The following is a 14,880-nucleotide window of genomic DNA, read 5'->3' on the forward strand; positions in this document are numbered from 1 at the left end:
TCTTGGAGTTAACCTGAGAAAGTCCCATGCAAACCAGGTCACCTTGCATCTGTGGGTCCTCGGCCCTTGCCGGGGGTCCATGTCCCTCAGAACTGGCATAAGTGAAACCAAACATCCCCTTTTCACCCCCAAGGGCAGCCCAGGTCCTTCTCTGATTTCAGTGATATGGTGTAGTCTTGGGGTCAACATCACTGGGTGGGTCTGTCTGCACCTGTCTCCTCATGTGTCAAGGGGGGATTACAATGCAGTGAGAATAAAACAAGGCAGGGGCCCTGTGTGTGCACCTTGATGATGCCCTGGCAGGTGGCGAGGGGCAGCCCCACCAGACTGGTGCCGTTGATGGACATGATCTGGTCCCCGATGCTCAGCTTCCCTGAGCGGGCAGCTGGGCCGCCATTCATCATGTTCGCCAGGATCACTGTAGGCAGGATGGAGCCCCAGCCTGACTCCACCACCACCACGCCCAGGATCTCCCCCTTGTGCTTCTCCAGCTGCAGCTGCAAGGAAATCAGCAGTGAGAGGTGCCCATGATGGGGGCCGGGGACCTGCCCGCCTACCCTCCAGCCTCACCCAGCTCTGGCTCCCAAGCCCTCCTGGGGTGCCCCCAACAATCCTGGAAACCAGGAGCAGACTCCCTCCCGCCCATGCCCAGCATGGACTCCCCCAGGCCCAAGCATGGCTCCAGTATCCTGCCTCCCATTCTCCTCACCTCCCACATACCCATGGAGGAGGCAAGAAGAATGTTCTCAGACTCCAGGCCTCATATCTGCCCCTGGCTCTTGCTCTTGTCTAGAAAAGTCCTACGTCCCATCCATCCCAAGGGTCACTTTCTCAGAAAGCTGCCCGTCATGCATTCCGCAAGAAGCCAGGATCATTCATTCATTCAATCATTCAATAAGCAGTCTGATTATTCATTCATTCACTCATTCAACAAGCAGCCAGGGTCATTTATTCATTCAACAAACAATAAGGGTCATTCATCCACTCATTTGCAAGCAGTCAGGGTATGGGTCATCCCCAGGGTATTTGCTCTTGTGTCTTAGGATAACTTTCTAAGGCCCTCCCCCTGCCCCCCCCCACCCCTGCCCCCCAACAGCACACACAGGAACCTGCTGAGGCCTCCACTCCTGGCAGCTTTGAAACTCCCCTGGGCAGAGCACCCAAGTTCCCTGTTTTAAAGATGCTTCTCATATGCTTTTCAGAAACACCTCCTGGGTGCTGAGCTCCAGTAGATGATAATAGCAGCATTAAAAGGCACATTTTCAAGGTCATTAAGACTGATTGTAATCAGCTCCTTTGTTACAACAACACCTCATTTCACACACAAGCGCTCAGCTCTGAAGGCAGGAGCAAGCATTCTGGGCAACACTTCATTCTGCAGTGAGGACAGGGATTTGAGGAGCCCTTCTAGGGCTCCAGTCCTCTGGCAGTGAGCTGGTGTGGGGCAGTGCCGGCTGGCCCCAGCTCTTCAGGGACCCAACATGGGTGGCAGAGGCCAGTGCAGCGTGGTTCCCGGGGCCTGCTGAGGGTGCATGGGGCTCACCTCCTTGCGGTTCTCTGAGTTCGAGAAGTGGATGAGATCATCGTTGTACATCTCCTGGGTATTGATGATGTCGCTGTACTCTTTCTGGCTCAGGTCTTCTGGGTTGATGCCGTTAGCCCGCAGGAACTCCTGGTAGGCCACGCTAAAGGCCTGGCCGATGGACTGTGCGATCAGCTGGGCCTGTGGGCAGGGAGAAGCCCACTGGAGACACCAGCACAGGCTCCATGCTGCCTGGAGCAGAGTGGCCACGGCAGGGCTGGGAGCAGAGTGCACACAGAAGCCTACAAAGGACCCCTGTCCGGGCTTAAAGGAACAAGTGGGGGGTGGCGCCCGAGCGGCCCCGTGGGTAAGGCATCCAACTCTCAGTTTCAGCTCAAGTCATAATCTTGCTCTTCTCGAGTTAGAGCCCCGCATTGAGCTGTGTTGACAGTGTGAAGCCTGCTTGGGACTCTCTCTCTCAGCCCCTCCCTTGCTTTTTCTCTCAGAATAAATAAATAAACAACAACAACAAAAAGAGGGGTGCCTCGTGGCTCAGTTGGTTTGGCTCAGGTCATGATCTCATGGTTCGAGGATTTAAGCCCTGCGCTGGGCTCTGTGCTGACAGGTCAGAGCCTGGAGCCTGCTTCAGATTCTGTGTCTCGCCCTCTCTCTCTGCCCTTCCCCGACTTGCACTCTGTCTCTCTCGCAAAACTAAACATTAAAAAGAATTTTTTTAAATTGTAGGCTCTCTTCTGGTGATAGCTGTCTTCCCACTAATGCCCCCTGGTCGGCTGACTATCTGCCGTCAGGGACCAATCCTGACTGCTCCCACCTGAGCTGTTTAAGTCCCAGACCATCCAGAACAAAGCACAATTTCAAAAAGTCTGAGAAAATTATGAATTGTTTGCTAAATATCATATTTTTGTTGCTTCCATTGGTGACTGTCCTATATTTTCTTTCCACCCCTCTTATTTCCAAAATAGACTAGAGGTGTGTTCTTCAGGGAGTGTCACAGAGACTGTCAGTTGTCTCCCCAACATTTATGTCTCCTCAACAACAGAACCCAATGGCAACTGGGGAGGCAGGTGTGTGTTCAGCTGTTCTGGTGGGGGGTGTGGCTGTTCCAGGCTGAGGTCGATATGAAGCACTAGACCTAGGGACACCAGCACAGACCCCACAGAGAAAATCACTTCTTTCCACTTCAGGGAACCACTTGTATGGACATTACTGAATCTCTGACACTGCAGAGCCCCGGACATTGAAAAGTCATTGTCAGGCATTCCCTGTCACCAGCCAGTGTGCAGATGGGGGACAGGTGGGTGGCAAGAGCTAAACCCCGAGCTCCCAGAAGGATGCCAAGCACACTAACAGCTGTGTGGCCCTGGAGAGCAACAGGGCTCCCAGCGGCTTGGCCCACCACAGGGCCTCCTCCCCCAGCCATGGAGTGAGGGGACCCCAGTGCTGGTCTACCCCCTGCCACCACCTGCCTCCCCAACAGCCATCAAGGGGGCCTTCTGCATGGGTGCCCTCAGCAAACCTCAGGACTGGGAAACAAAGGATTTGACCTAAATGCCTAAATCCCTTCCTCCTTCTACACACTGCATGATTTAAGTGCCACAAATGACTATGTCTCTGTAACGAAGTGGGCTGGGCTAGGTAATAATGGCAGAGCGTGGAAGGCTTTCCTGAAATAGGTGCAGATTCTAGATTGAACTGCCCTCCTACACTGGGCCCTCAACAGTTTACAGGAAGGACAAGCCAATGTTCACTGGAGTAAGCCCTGCCCACTCCCAAGATCAGTATTTTGGTATTTTGGCAGTGCTGTTTGGGTGGACCAGGCAGAGATGCTGTGTCCTGGGGACCACTAAGTGACACCACAGCCTGGACATGCGTGGATCGGAGGGTAGGGAGCCCGAGAGAGGCACATCCGAGAACAACAGAGCAGCAGCCAAGGCCAGAGGGTAGAAGGTGAGGGTAGGGGGGACAGGGAGCCTGGGAACTGTCCTGCCCCCCCTGGGGTCTCAGGACTTGCTGCTGGTTGCCCCGAGGCTTCCAGGTCAGTCCCCAGCTGACTGAGGTCCTGACAGGGTGGGAGTCTGAGAGCAACACTCCCTTCACAGCTGCACTTGTAGTCTGGCAGGGCTGCCCAGTGCCCTGGGATCCACCTAGGGTTCTGCCTGGGTGCCCCAGCCCAACCCATAGGAGCTCCTAGGGACAGTGGGTTCCCTGGGGTGCCATCCAGGAGCCCTTGGCATCTCCCCGCCAGCTGCTGGTGGCAGTCTATTTCCCCATCCACCCTGTGTCCTGGTGTCTCTCCCAGCTGGACTGGGGGACATGCTTGGAGCCCTTCAGACAAGGGGTTCACCTGCCCCCCAGTTCACAGCCTGGGCCTGTGGGTGCTCAATGCTGTGAGACCAGGAGTCCCACCCAGGAAGGTGGGGAGTGCAGGGGGCCTCAGCCAGGGGCTGACATTGGCAGGGTGATGCCCAGAGGTGACCGACCTCCTGCAGGAGGTGAGGAAGGGAAAAGGGAGCTGCCATACCCCCAGCACTCCTTTGTGTGGCTCATCTACACTGGCCTCAGCCCAGGAGCAACTGTTTCTAGAGGGAAACTGAGGCTCAGAAAGAGCCCTGGTATCCTTACTGCCACTCCTGTTTTCTGCAGGTGTCCCACACCACTGTCACCAGACCCTCAGAGATCCCTTACTCATCCCCAGCAGCCCCCCTGGACGGAGCCACCACCCAGGTCATATGCTCTGGGCAGCTGCTCAGCGTCCCTGGACACACCCCAGGGGGTGGGTCCTTCCCCTCCCTCCTTCAAGGACCACTTGGGAATCCTATTCATGCCCACCTTTATTGGCCCTCAGCCTTCTCTCCTTGCACTGAAAACACTGGGCCACAGCAGCACCCCCCTACAGCAGTATCCCTTCTCTACCCCTTGGCCCACAGCCATCCACAGGGGCGGCCACTTCCCTTTTGTGCCCCCTGCTCCTCATGACTTCTGTGCCAGCAGACCATTCATCCTCCACTGCTGGCCTGTTCCTTGTCTTACCCTGCCTTTCACTCATAGCCCTTCCCAAGGGCCCATCTTTACCAACCCCCCCCCAAGTCTCTATGACATCCTCAAGCCCTGAGTCACACAGAAGTGCCCAGTTAGGTGTCCACGGATACCTGTATTGTGGCGAAAAGAATATGTGTGTGCACCAGTGGGTGTGTTTAAATTTCTTCTCCAATCAGTATGCCATTACTGCAAAGCACTTCTAGCTGTCTTCAACTTCTTAATAAAGATGGCTGCCTCCATCCCTACAGTCTCCAAATGTAAAAACTGGGGGGCCGTTCTCCTCTGCTTCAGGTTTCTGACCTGCAAGTCCATATGTGAACAAGAATGATCCTTGCCAAGTGTCCACGGAGAAGAGATTGCTTTTTAAAAATTCTACTTTGGGGGTGCCTGGGTGGTTCCGTTGGTTAAGCGTCTGACTTCAGCTCAGATTATGATCTCGCAGTTCACAAGTTCAAGTCCCGCATCGGGCTCTGTGCTGACCGCTCAGAGCCTGGAACCTACTTCGGATTCTGTGTGTATCTCTCTCTCTCTGCCCCTCCCCCACTCAAGCCCCCCCCCACCCCCCCGTCTCTCATAAATAAACATTAAAAAAAAGTTAAAAAAAAATAAAAATTCTACTTTGGCAACAGCCACAACAGGGGGCAGCAGAGAGACCCGGGCCCATTCTCTCCTGTTCTCACCTCCTGGCCCTGGGCTCCCTTCTCCCATCCCTATTATCCAATTCCAGGCTCAGAAAGATTCTCTCATCCCATTGAAGGAAAGAGTGAAAGGGTTCATGGTCTCCTAGCGAGCCTGCAGTATTTAAGCTTCAGAATTATTTTTCAACTTATCATGATGTGAAGTGGTCACGAGTGAAAGCAGAGCTACTCCCCAGACGCGGATGCTGCCTTCCTTGTGTGCAAGCCCCACACGTGAAAATGTGCATCTTAACAACAGAAAAAAGTCAAGGAGTATTCTCTTTTAGGAGGATAAGATTTTGTTAAAGGATATCTTCAGATAGCTAGCCACCAATCCCCCCGCCCCCAGCCTATTTAACTATGGTTCAATTTATAAACAGCCCTGAAGTGAAGTAGAACTGTGTTCACCATCTCTGCAAACTCTGAGTGTTAGAAAATACATCAATGACAGTGCATGGGATTTCCACCTGAGACTTGGCTTCCAAAAAGCCTGGGATGCCGGAGCCCTGGTGAAGTCTGGGCTGTTGGGAGAGGGGTGTGGCATGCCTGTGCGGTTACTTACATCCTCAGACTCGAACACGTGGCAAATCATCTTGTACTGCTTCTTCCCCTCCTGGGCCCCGGGGGTGGTCTCAATGCAGTCCTGAGAGGCCGACCGGGGCATGCGGCGCCTGGCCATCAGCACCACGATGTTCCCAATGTCTGCGATATAGGAGATGGTGCGCAAGGCATGGTCCATCATGGTTTCCTGTCAGGAGAGAGAGGAAGGGGTCCACGTTAGGAAACGTCAGGGAGAACAAGCCATTAAAAAACACTCAAATGAAACACCTGGGTGGCTCAGTCGGTTAAGTGTCCAACTTTGGCTCAGGTCATGATCTCGCAGTTTGTGAGTTTGAGCCCCGTGTCAGGCTCTGTGCTGACAACTTGGAGCCTGAAGCCTGTTTTGGATACTGTCCCTCTCTCTGCCCCTCCCTGACTCATGTTCTGTCTCTCTCTCTCACTCTCAAAAATGAATAAATGTTAATAATAATAATAATAATAATAACAATAAATAAAAATAAAAATAAAAATAAAAAACACTCAGGTTCAGAACTTCTCTAACTTGACACTGATGATGTTTGGGGTGGGTCATTCATTGTGAAGGGCTGTCCCATACACTGTAGGATGTTCAACAGCATCCCTGGCCTCTACCCACTAGATGCCAGTAGCATCTCCCCCTTCCTAAGCTGTGACAACCAAAGATATTTCCAGCCTTTGCCAAGTATCCCCTGGTTGAGAATACACTGCTCCAGTGAACACAGAATTTCAGGGGAGCGATTCACAGTCAAGGTGAATCTGCCTTCACCTTCAGCCTACAGCACTCTTCCACGCTTCTTGGAGGCACGATGTTGGGGTGGAGCTCATGGTCCCTGCTGGAGGGAGAGCAGGGAGGCTGCCGGCAGTGAAGCCTGTCCCCACCTGATCACAGGTAGTCTGTGGCTCTGGAGAAGGGTTCCTTCCCTGGAAGACATGTGTTTCTCCCTAGCAGATAAGGAAGGCTCCAAGGCCAACATTTTCCACAGATAAGTTCTTCCCAGAGAGCCCAGGCCCCAGTCAGGGGACACTGAGGCAGCTCCCCTGACTGACGGATGGGTCTCAGTAGCCATTCAATTCCCTGGGCTCCTGGAAGGTCCATTACTCTTGATGGCTTTTGTTGTCTGACAGGACTCTCCACTGAGCGTCTTGCTCGTGACCCCTGCCTAACAGGCTGCGCAAGAAGGCTCAGAGAAACTAATCAGTTGTTCTTTTATGCATTTGTGCTTTTTGCACAAAAGAAAACTGGGTGCTTCGACAGCCTCTGAAGCCCCTTTTCTTCCTCACGAATCCATTTTACAGCAGGTATTGCCCCACGTCTGTCTTCTGGGAGCTGAGCTGTTTTCTGGCCAAGGCTAGGTTTAAAACCACCAGGGCCACTTTTCAGAAAGGGGGACTGGAGAGGGGACAGTGGTGGTGGCTCCTCAGCATTTCCTGATTTCTGCCTGCATGTCCAGGGTAGAGCCATTGTCCTCCCAGATGGAGGGGCACCTAGGAACTCACAGCCTTCTAAAACACATGTATTGTCTAGCTCTGCTCGTTGCAAGGGCCCAGGAGCAACGACGCGCCCACAATGCTGAGCACGGCCAGCACGCAGGTCTTTGTTGCTGTATGTCATTCCCCACACTAAAAAGAGCTATGTGTGGCTCCCTGAAGAAATGGCTGATTCCAGGTCTGGGGCAGGGCAAGTGTAAGGGGAGCTCAGAATACCTCACTGTCTCAGAAAGCAACGACATGAGCAAAGACTAGAGGGAAGATGTTAAAACCACACAGGACCCAGTTTAAAGGTCTCCAGCCAGCTGAATTTGGGATCACTGGAGCACCAAAAAGAATAAGGAAGTTAACAGAGGTAACACAAGTTAAAAAATAAACATCAGTCCACAGTGAAGAGAGAGAGAGAGAAAGAAACAAAAGGTCTTCTGCACAGATAGAGAGAGGTCTGATAATACAAGTGGAGAGCGTGACATGATTAGAAAATCACCATTTTGCACTTCCAATGTTCGAACCAACTCAAGCAAGATGATCACTGGATGCTAAAACCTTCAGGCGAAAAAGGGTGTGAGGGAACGGGGTACCCACACATCCAGTGACACCACACAGATTACTCGCTGATGACAAAGAAGCAAAGGGGTCATTACCCCGGCATCTGGCCATCCTCAAAAAGGCCCAGTAATGGAGATCTGGCCCCAGAGTGAATGGGGCCTCCCTCTCAGCAAACCTCAAGCACACAGCATTGCCTGAGGCCTTCCCGACCCCTCCCTCCATCTACCCCTTGCCCTTGGCCTCCTTCCCTCTTTCTCCTTCTCAGCTCATAGGCGTTTATATCCTGCATGGCTCACTTCCTCCTCATGGATCTGTCTTTTCCACCAACAGCAGTGTAAAGCACAGGAAAAATGAGAAGACGCTGGACACAACACATGGTTTACAGGTAGAAAATCTTAAGACAGCGCCCCCCCCCCCCCCGAACTCTGGCCCCCTGATGGAGGACCACCCATTCAGAGGGCAGAGGGCTGCCACAGGATTTCCACCCTCCAGCTCCATTCCCCGGACCCGGCATACGGAGGTTTCAGGAAGGCCATTCTAGAATCCTGACAGTGAGCACACACAGCTTCCGAATCCCGCTTTCCTTCCCCTTCATTTCGTCTATTTAATTCAGCTGCAGCCAGCACACCTACATCCCCGGCGTCTTTATCTTCCCGGCCTGATGCTCCTCGGTCCCCTGCAGCTTACTCTAGAATCCACAACCCATTCAAGACCCAAGGTCTGGAGGAGCAATGGTCCTTGGGGACAGCCATTCAGCTCATCCCAGAGGGAAAGTTCTCCTGCGATTAGAGGTGGGACGTTAGGGGTTTAATGACAGGATTTTAAACAATGGTCTTTAAAACCTTACCTGTGTGTCCGCATTTAACACCTTGATCCTCTGGGTGGAGATGAAGAGATCCACTTCGGTCAGAGTCTGGGCATCCCCCTCCGAATTCTAAGAAAGGACAGTGGATACTGTTACAAATTAAAAAAAAGAAAGAAAGAAAGAAAAAAGAAACAACTAACTTGAACAAAAGCCTGACAATTTTACTAATGACCCTGAGCGCCCCTAGAGGGAAATGCTGCCCCAGCTTGGAGCAGCCATGGGAAATCTAAATTGCACACCGCCTTCCAGCGCAATCTGTAGCGAAGTGAGTTCTAAAGGCAGTTTGCACAGGGCGTGAAGGAGGAGGGAGGAGACAGCTTCCGGAAGCTTGAGCATGGAGGGGGGCTGGACGCCTGGGGTCTTATGTCCCAGCATCCAAAGCGCAGCCCTTCCACTCCCTAAAAAGTAGGCCTGCCTGCCGACCCTTATCAAGCCCGGTGAAGGTACAGGGTCTCTGTACTCAGGCTACATGCGTTTCCTGGATTTGGGATTCCAAATATCCCCAGGAAATGGGGAAGAAATTTTCAAAGAAGTTGGATTAGATTGTCAGCATCTTCTTCTGATTTAAATAATCCTAGTCATGTCAATCGCCCTAGCAGGCTTAATGCCGGTCTTCCAAAAACCCTAAGGGAACTAAGACTCCAGCCAGACTCAGTGCTGCCCTCCCAGCAACATCAGAGAAACCAGAAGAATCTGTCACACAAATGCCCCTGCTTTGTCAGCTCCTGGAATACCTTCATCATATGGTCAATTCTTATGTGTACATGGAATGTTCTAGAAGCTGAATGCACTATTTATTTAGGGTCTGCCCTCAATCAAGATAGCTTGTCATTGGGTTTTATACATCCATGGGAATCCCACTGCTGCACAGTGGCAATGAAATACAAATTCTTCCGGTGTATCCACTGAGGTAAGTAATTCTTTGTGATCACTAGGAGCCCACAGTGGCATATCTTCCACTTCAAACGAGCAGAAAGTGTGTTTTAATTCCTCACTAAAAAATCTGAAATCAGAAAGCCCCCTGCTGACGATTCCTCAAGAATTCAGAGTCACAGAGGGGCCCTGTATAATATTGATAAATTCGTATTTTAGCTCTGTTTTCAAGGGAAGCAGTCTTTGGGGCTTTCAGCCCACCACGAAATGACACTGCTTTTAACTGATTTTAAAGAGAACACAGTTCTGGGGCGCCTGGGTAGCTCAGTCGGTTGGGCGTCCGACTTGAGCTCAGGTCATGATCTCACAATATGTGGGTTCGAGCCCCACGTCGGGCTCTGTGCTGACAGCTCGGGGCCTGGGGCCTGCTTTGGATTCTGTGTCTCCCTCTCTCTCTCTGCCCCTCCCCTGCTCATGCTTGGTCTCTCTCTGTCTCAAAAATAAATAAAAACATTAAAAAAATAATTAAAAAAAAAAAAAAACACAGTTCAAAATAATCCAGGTGAAAATACTTTGCAGGAATGTAGAAGAACTACTTTTTCTCTGATTTGAAAACCGGGTTATATCCTACATCCACATGCTTCTAAACATTATAGTGTGGGGCTGTTCCTCAAAATCTTTTTGCTAAAAAACAAAACAAAACAAAACAAAACAAAACAAAACAAAACAAAACAAAAACAGGTTGGGCCAGAAGCAAAAACAAAACAAAACAAAACAAAAACAGGTTGCGCCAGAAGCAAAAAAAAAAAAAAAAGAAAAAAAAAGTTTGCAGGAAGTTTGAGCGCTATGATGTACTTGATCAGAGAACAGGGACACACACATAGAGCTGAATGAGCTCAGACGGGGTTGGGTGAATGGATTAAGCCAAAACCTGATCACTAATGGTGAACAGCAAAGCTCGCCCCATTGTACTCTCTGCTGGAAGAAAGGGGGAGTACACCGTGCATCCAACAGAGGACCAGCAATCAGGTGGGCATGTCTGTGGATGGGGGCACCATGACCCCACAGTCAGCAGCACGTCAGCTGTGTGGGGATGCTGCTTACTCCTGGTCCTGGGCTCCTATCAGCACTTGCCTGGCTAGATGTGAGCACACCAGAAAAGGAGCCCTCAGCCACGATCCTGAACATCCCCTTGCCCGAAGGTAAGAACAACTCTCCATGGATATAATCAGGTGAGCCAGCCGCAGAGGCTCTTCTGAGCTGGGTCTGACTGCTCCCACCCTTTCGGGCTCTCTGGACTACAGATCTGAGGACCAGGCACAACAGAGCCCTGTTCCAGCTGCCTGGTATTTGGGCACAGGGGTGTAGGGATGCACTGGGCAACTGCAGGCAAGGGACACCTCCTCCTTGGTGGGGCAGGGGAGCACACCCCAATTACAGGTCTGCAAAGCCAACCCATCTGCACTGCCTGGAGGCTCCCAGCAGAAAGCCGGCTTGGGCAGAGGGAGATGGCTGAGTTCCTTCCTCTCCTACAGATCAGGGAATCCAAGGAAACACCGAGGGACAAAGAGCAAATGTCACGGGGAGAGAAGTCTCACCACAGGAGGAAGGGAGCCACCAGACAGGCTCCTCTGGCCACACAGACAGAAAACAGGTGTTCTAGGTGAGGGTGGAGGACTAAATCTCTTGCTGTCAAAGCACCAAGCCTGCACCTGCACCAAATGAGCGTCTTCAGATGCCAAGCATTTGAGATTTCCTGTATCGGGAGGACCCAGCATTTACTAAATGACCAGTTTTACAAACAAATGACCAGGGGGTCACCTCAATTTTTTTTTAAAGTTTTCTCATGCTCCAGAAACTCTTACCAGTGGAGAACGCAACTCATGGACAAGCTGACCTTCTCATCATCCTGATTTAGTAAATTAAACTTAATGAGTCTTTAAATATCAGAACAATTTAATTAATTCTGTACAGGAGGCCGAAGCACTCAATGCGTCACATGGTCATGTGAAATGCTACATGTGAAAGCCGTTGATGGCAAACAGTAACGTCACAGCATTAACCATGTTCTGGCATGAGAGACTGAACAAAAACTTAACAAGGGCAATGATGAGGTTCTTCTATAAGTGGGTGGTTAAAAAAAAAAGTGTCTGTGGTTTTGTTCAAAAATCTATCTACCAAGGGAAGAGGAGGAAAAAGCTGTTTGCCACATGATTTATGTTCCTACAAATAGGACCGCCCCCCAAATTGCATAGGACAAAGCCCAGAAACACCAGCAAACCCTTGGTCCTACACACCGCTTTTTTCTTGATTTTAGCAGCCTTTTGCATCCTCTGAGCAGCATGTAAGAGAAAAGAAAAACAGACAAAGGAAGAAAGAAAGGAAGAGAAGGAAGGGCAGCAAAGTTATTTTAGACTTATGGTTAACACCCTGGGACTCAGACCTTGTGCTCAGAGGAAAGGGGCAGGGGCAGGATGGGTGCATAGCCATCACTTCGGGGAGCACACACACTGACCAAGAAAAGCCCACACATGTCCCCCAAGCGCTCGAAATTACCAACAGCCACCCAGATCTACGAGGGTAAGACTAAGGACAGAGAGATGCAGAACTGGCAGAAAAGCGTCAGGCTCTAGGCAGGGGAGCAGGACTGGGGTCTGGGCAGGAGGGCCCAGGGCTCTGTGCATCTCCTCCCCTGACCACCATGGGCTCACACCACAGACCCCTTTGCCTCTATAAAAGAGGGGGGGGAGGGGTCTGACACGATTTCTCACCCCATAGAGGCCAGCAGCATCCACAGACCCTGAACTGCCCAGAGGGGCACCTCCTCAAGCCACCACGCCCTTCTCTCCTGACCCCCTTAGTTTTGCTGACTTAGCCTCATCTTTCTCCTGCCTGTCTGCACCCACTGTTCAAAACCAGGCAATTCAATGGGTACCCAGAGCAGCAAATATGTCAGAAATTTCTATTTAAATGAAAAATGTGATTCCTTTGTTTCCCCTTCTGCAAGCACTTTGGTGCCAAAGATATACAGACCATCAAAATGGGATTTGAGCCTCCACACAAATGTGTTTTATGAATGGAATGTGGTGGAACCTTTAAAAATTGTGTCTCCAGTGGCCCGGTGGTGGCTCCTCATTAAGGAGCCAGCAGCCTCTGTCCCTAGCCCAGCATTCTTCTAGACAGGCCAAAGTCTCCCTTGGCCTCTCCAGGTGCCTCAGGCATTCCCGCTCTCCCTGCTGAGGGTGGTTGCATCCCCCTTCCCAACTCCAGTGCCTCCCCACAGTGAACCAGGGCTCTGCTGAGCCCACCAGTACCTTGACCCGGCTGACGGCCTCCTGTGCCTGCATCATTCTGATGTTTTTGGAAGGGTTACGTTCTGAGAGCAGCTGGGTGGACCCCAGGTAGTTGGCAGCAAAGATGATCCCATCAATGAGGTCTTCTGGTTCGCAGGGCCCTGGAACTGAAGAGGGCACAGTTAGCATCTTCCCAGAGGACAAAGGAACAAGGCAGCAGGGACAGGGGACAAAGGAGAAGGGCTGAACCATTGCCCATCTGCAGCCAGCAGAGGGAGGCCAGTCTGCTTCCCTCCTCACTACACAGTGCCTGGTATAAGTAGTTTCACAAAATCAACACCCCGGTCAGAAAACTCTACATGCATGATACAGGAGGACAATTCCAGGTCACTCAAGGCACCTCAGCCTCCATGGTGACAGCCACTTGCTACAATCCCAGAGATGCCCTGTCCCCAAGTGGGCAGCATTTCCATGCCTGCCCCAGAGCCCTCTGGAACTCAGGACAGTGAGCAGACACTGCCTGCTACCCTACAGTTCTTCTGGGGCTTTCTCCTCCACTTCTGCACTGTAGGATTCTGGCCCTGTCACATGCCTGGGTGGGCACCCCCATCCCATACACCTCAGGTCCAGGCTGGGTGACATGGTGCTTGCTCCACCTGCTGCCTCTAGGCCAGCGCTGTCAACAGAATTTCCTGCCATGATATTGAATGTTCTATCTTCGTGCGGTTCAGTACAGGAACTGCCAGCCATGTATGGCTTTGAGGCACTTGAACTGTGGCTACTGCAAGAGGAACTGAGTATTTTTTTAAGTTTATTTATTTAGAGACAGGGAGTGTGAGCAGGGGAGAAGCAGAGACAGAGAGGAAGAGAGAGAGAATCCCAAGCATACTCCACACTGTTAGCACAGAGCCTGATGCGGGGCTCGAACCCACAAACTGTGAGATCATGACCTGAGTCAAAACCAAGAGTTGAACGCTTAACCAACTGAGCCACTCAGGAGCCCCAGAGGAACTGAATTTTTTAATTTTATACAACCTAACTAATTTACATAGAAATAGCCACATATGGCTAGTGGCTCCTGTCCTGGACAGGCAGCTGGAGGTAAGATCAGCAAACCTTTTCTAAGGGGCTAGATGCAAAATATCTTGGGCTTTGCGGTCTGTCTGTCCTAGTCACCTCTGCACCTGTAGGACAAAAGCAGGCACAGGCAATATGTCTAATGAGCAAGCACAGTCCTGAGTCCGTAGTCTGTAACCATCACTCAGCTTGCCTCTGAGACCCACCCACCTTCCTTTCCAGGTCACACGGCCTTCTTCCCTCTCCCTGCCTGCCTCTGGCCAGATCCCTCCTTGTGAGGGCCCTTGGCTCTGGTTCTCAGGCTCCCCCTCGCTCCAGTGTCCCCAGGGCTGGCTATCCTGTGGCTCCCCAGGCCCCAGGGCCAGCAGTCCCCTCCACCAGCTGTTTCATGTTCTCACCTCTGACCCACTCTGCTTCTCAAAGTATCCACTCGCCTAGCCCAGATGCCACTATTCACCAGTCCCATAACATCTGCCCACTGCCCTTGAACCTCTGCCCCCGCCCCAAGGACTCAACAGAACTCCAAACACCCATTCTCTGGGAGGCCTGAAGCTGGAAAGAGAGCCGCCCAACAAGGCAAGTTGGTTCCATTACAAATTCATGGACCAAAATGCCCTCAAAACTTGTTGGCAACCCTGAGAGGTTCCTCTGAGAAGTGCCTCCTCTCCCACTGTGCAAGCACCATTTCATAGCTTCCCCCATGTTCTGGAACTTCCAGTTGCCCCTCCCCCTTCACTGTACCTGACAGAGTGTCACCTGTGCTCCCTGAGGGACAGGCAATCTAAGCAGTCTTCCTTCCCAGGGTTCTGTGAGGCAGTGGGTCCCCACTGGAGGCTGAGGATCACCTGTGACCCCATCCCTCTCAGAGTCAAGTCCTATGAGTTGGGTCTTCTCAGG

At 51.6% G+C, this 14,880-nt stretch overlaps 1 protein-coding gene across 6 annotated transcripts in view; it reads right to left on the reverse strand.

Annotated features, from left to right (window-relative positions):
* The window catches only part of APBA2 (amyloid beta precursor protein binding family A member 2), a 265,825-nt gene that overhangs the window by 10,486 nt on the left and 240,459 nt on the right, over positions 1-14,880 (reverse strand). For 5 of the 6 annotated variants that reach the window (XM_053223646.1, XM_053223643.1, XM_053223645.1 and 2 more), the window contains 6 exons: positions 12,928-13,073; positions 11,911-11,946; positions 8,723-8,809; positions 5,822-6,007; positions 1,544-1,723; positions 285-497 (listed from right to left, as the gene is read on the reverse strand). In XM_053223646.1, coding sequence (XP_053079621.1) covers positions 285-497; positions 1,544-1,723; positions 5,822-6,007; positions 8,723-8,809; positions 11,911-11,946; positions 12,928-13,073 — 848 coding nt within the window. The remainder of the gene's footprint in view (positions 1-284; positions 498-1,543; positions 1,724-5,821; positions 6,008-8,722; positions 8,810-11,910; positions 11,947-12,927; positions 13,074-14,880) is intronic. The other variant, XM_053223648.1, reaches the window with a different exon arrangement.

This window comes from Acinonyx jubatus, chromosome B3 (assembly GCF_027475565.1).
Source record: "Acinonyx jubatus isolate Ajub_Pintada_27869175 chromosome B3, VMU_Ajub_asm_v1.0, whole genome shotgun sequence".
NCBI classification, from domain to species: Eukaryota; Metazoa; Chordata; class Mammalia; order Carnivora; family Felidae; genus Acinonyx; species Acinonyx jubatus.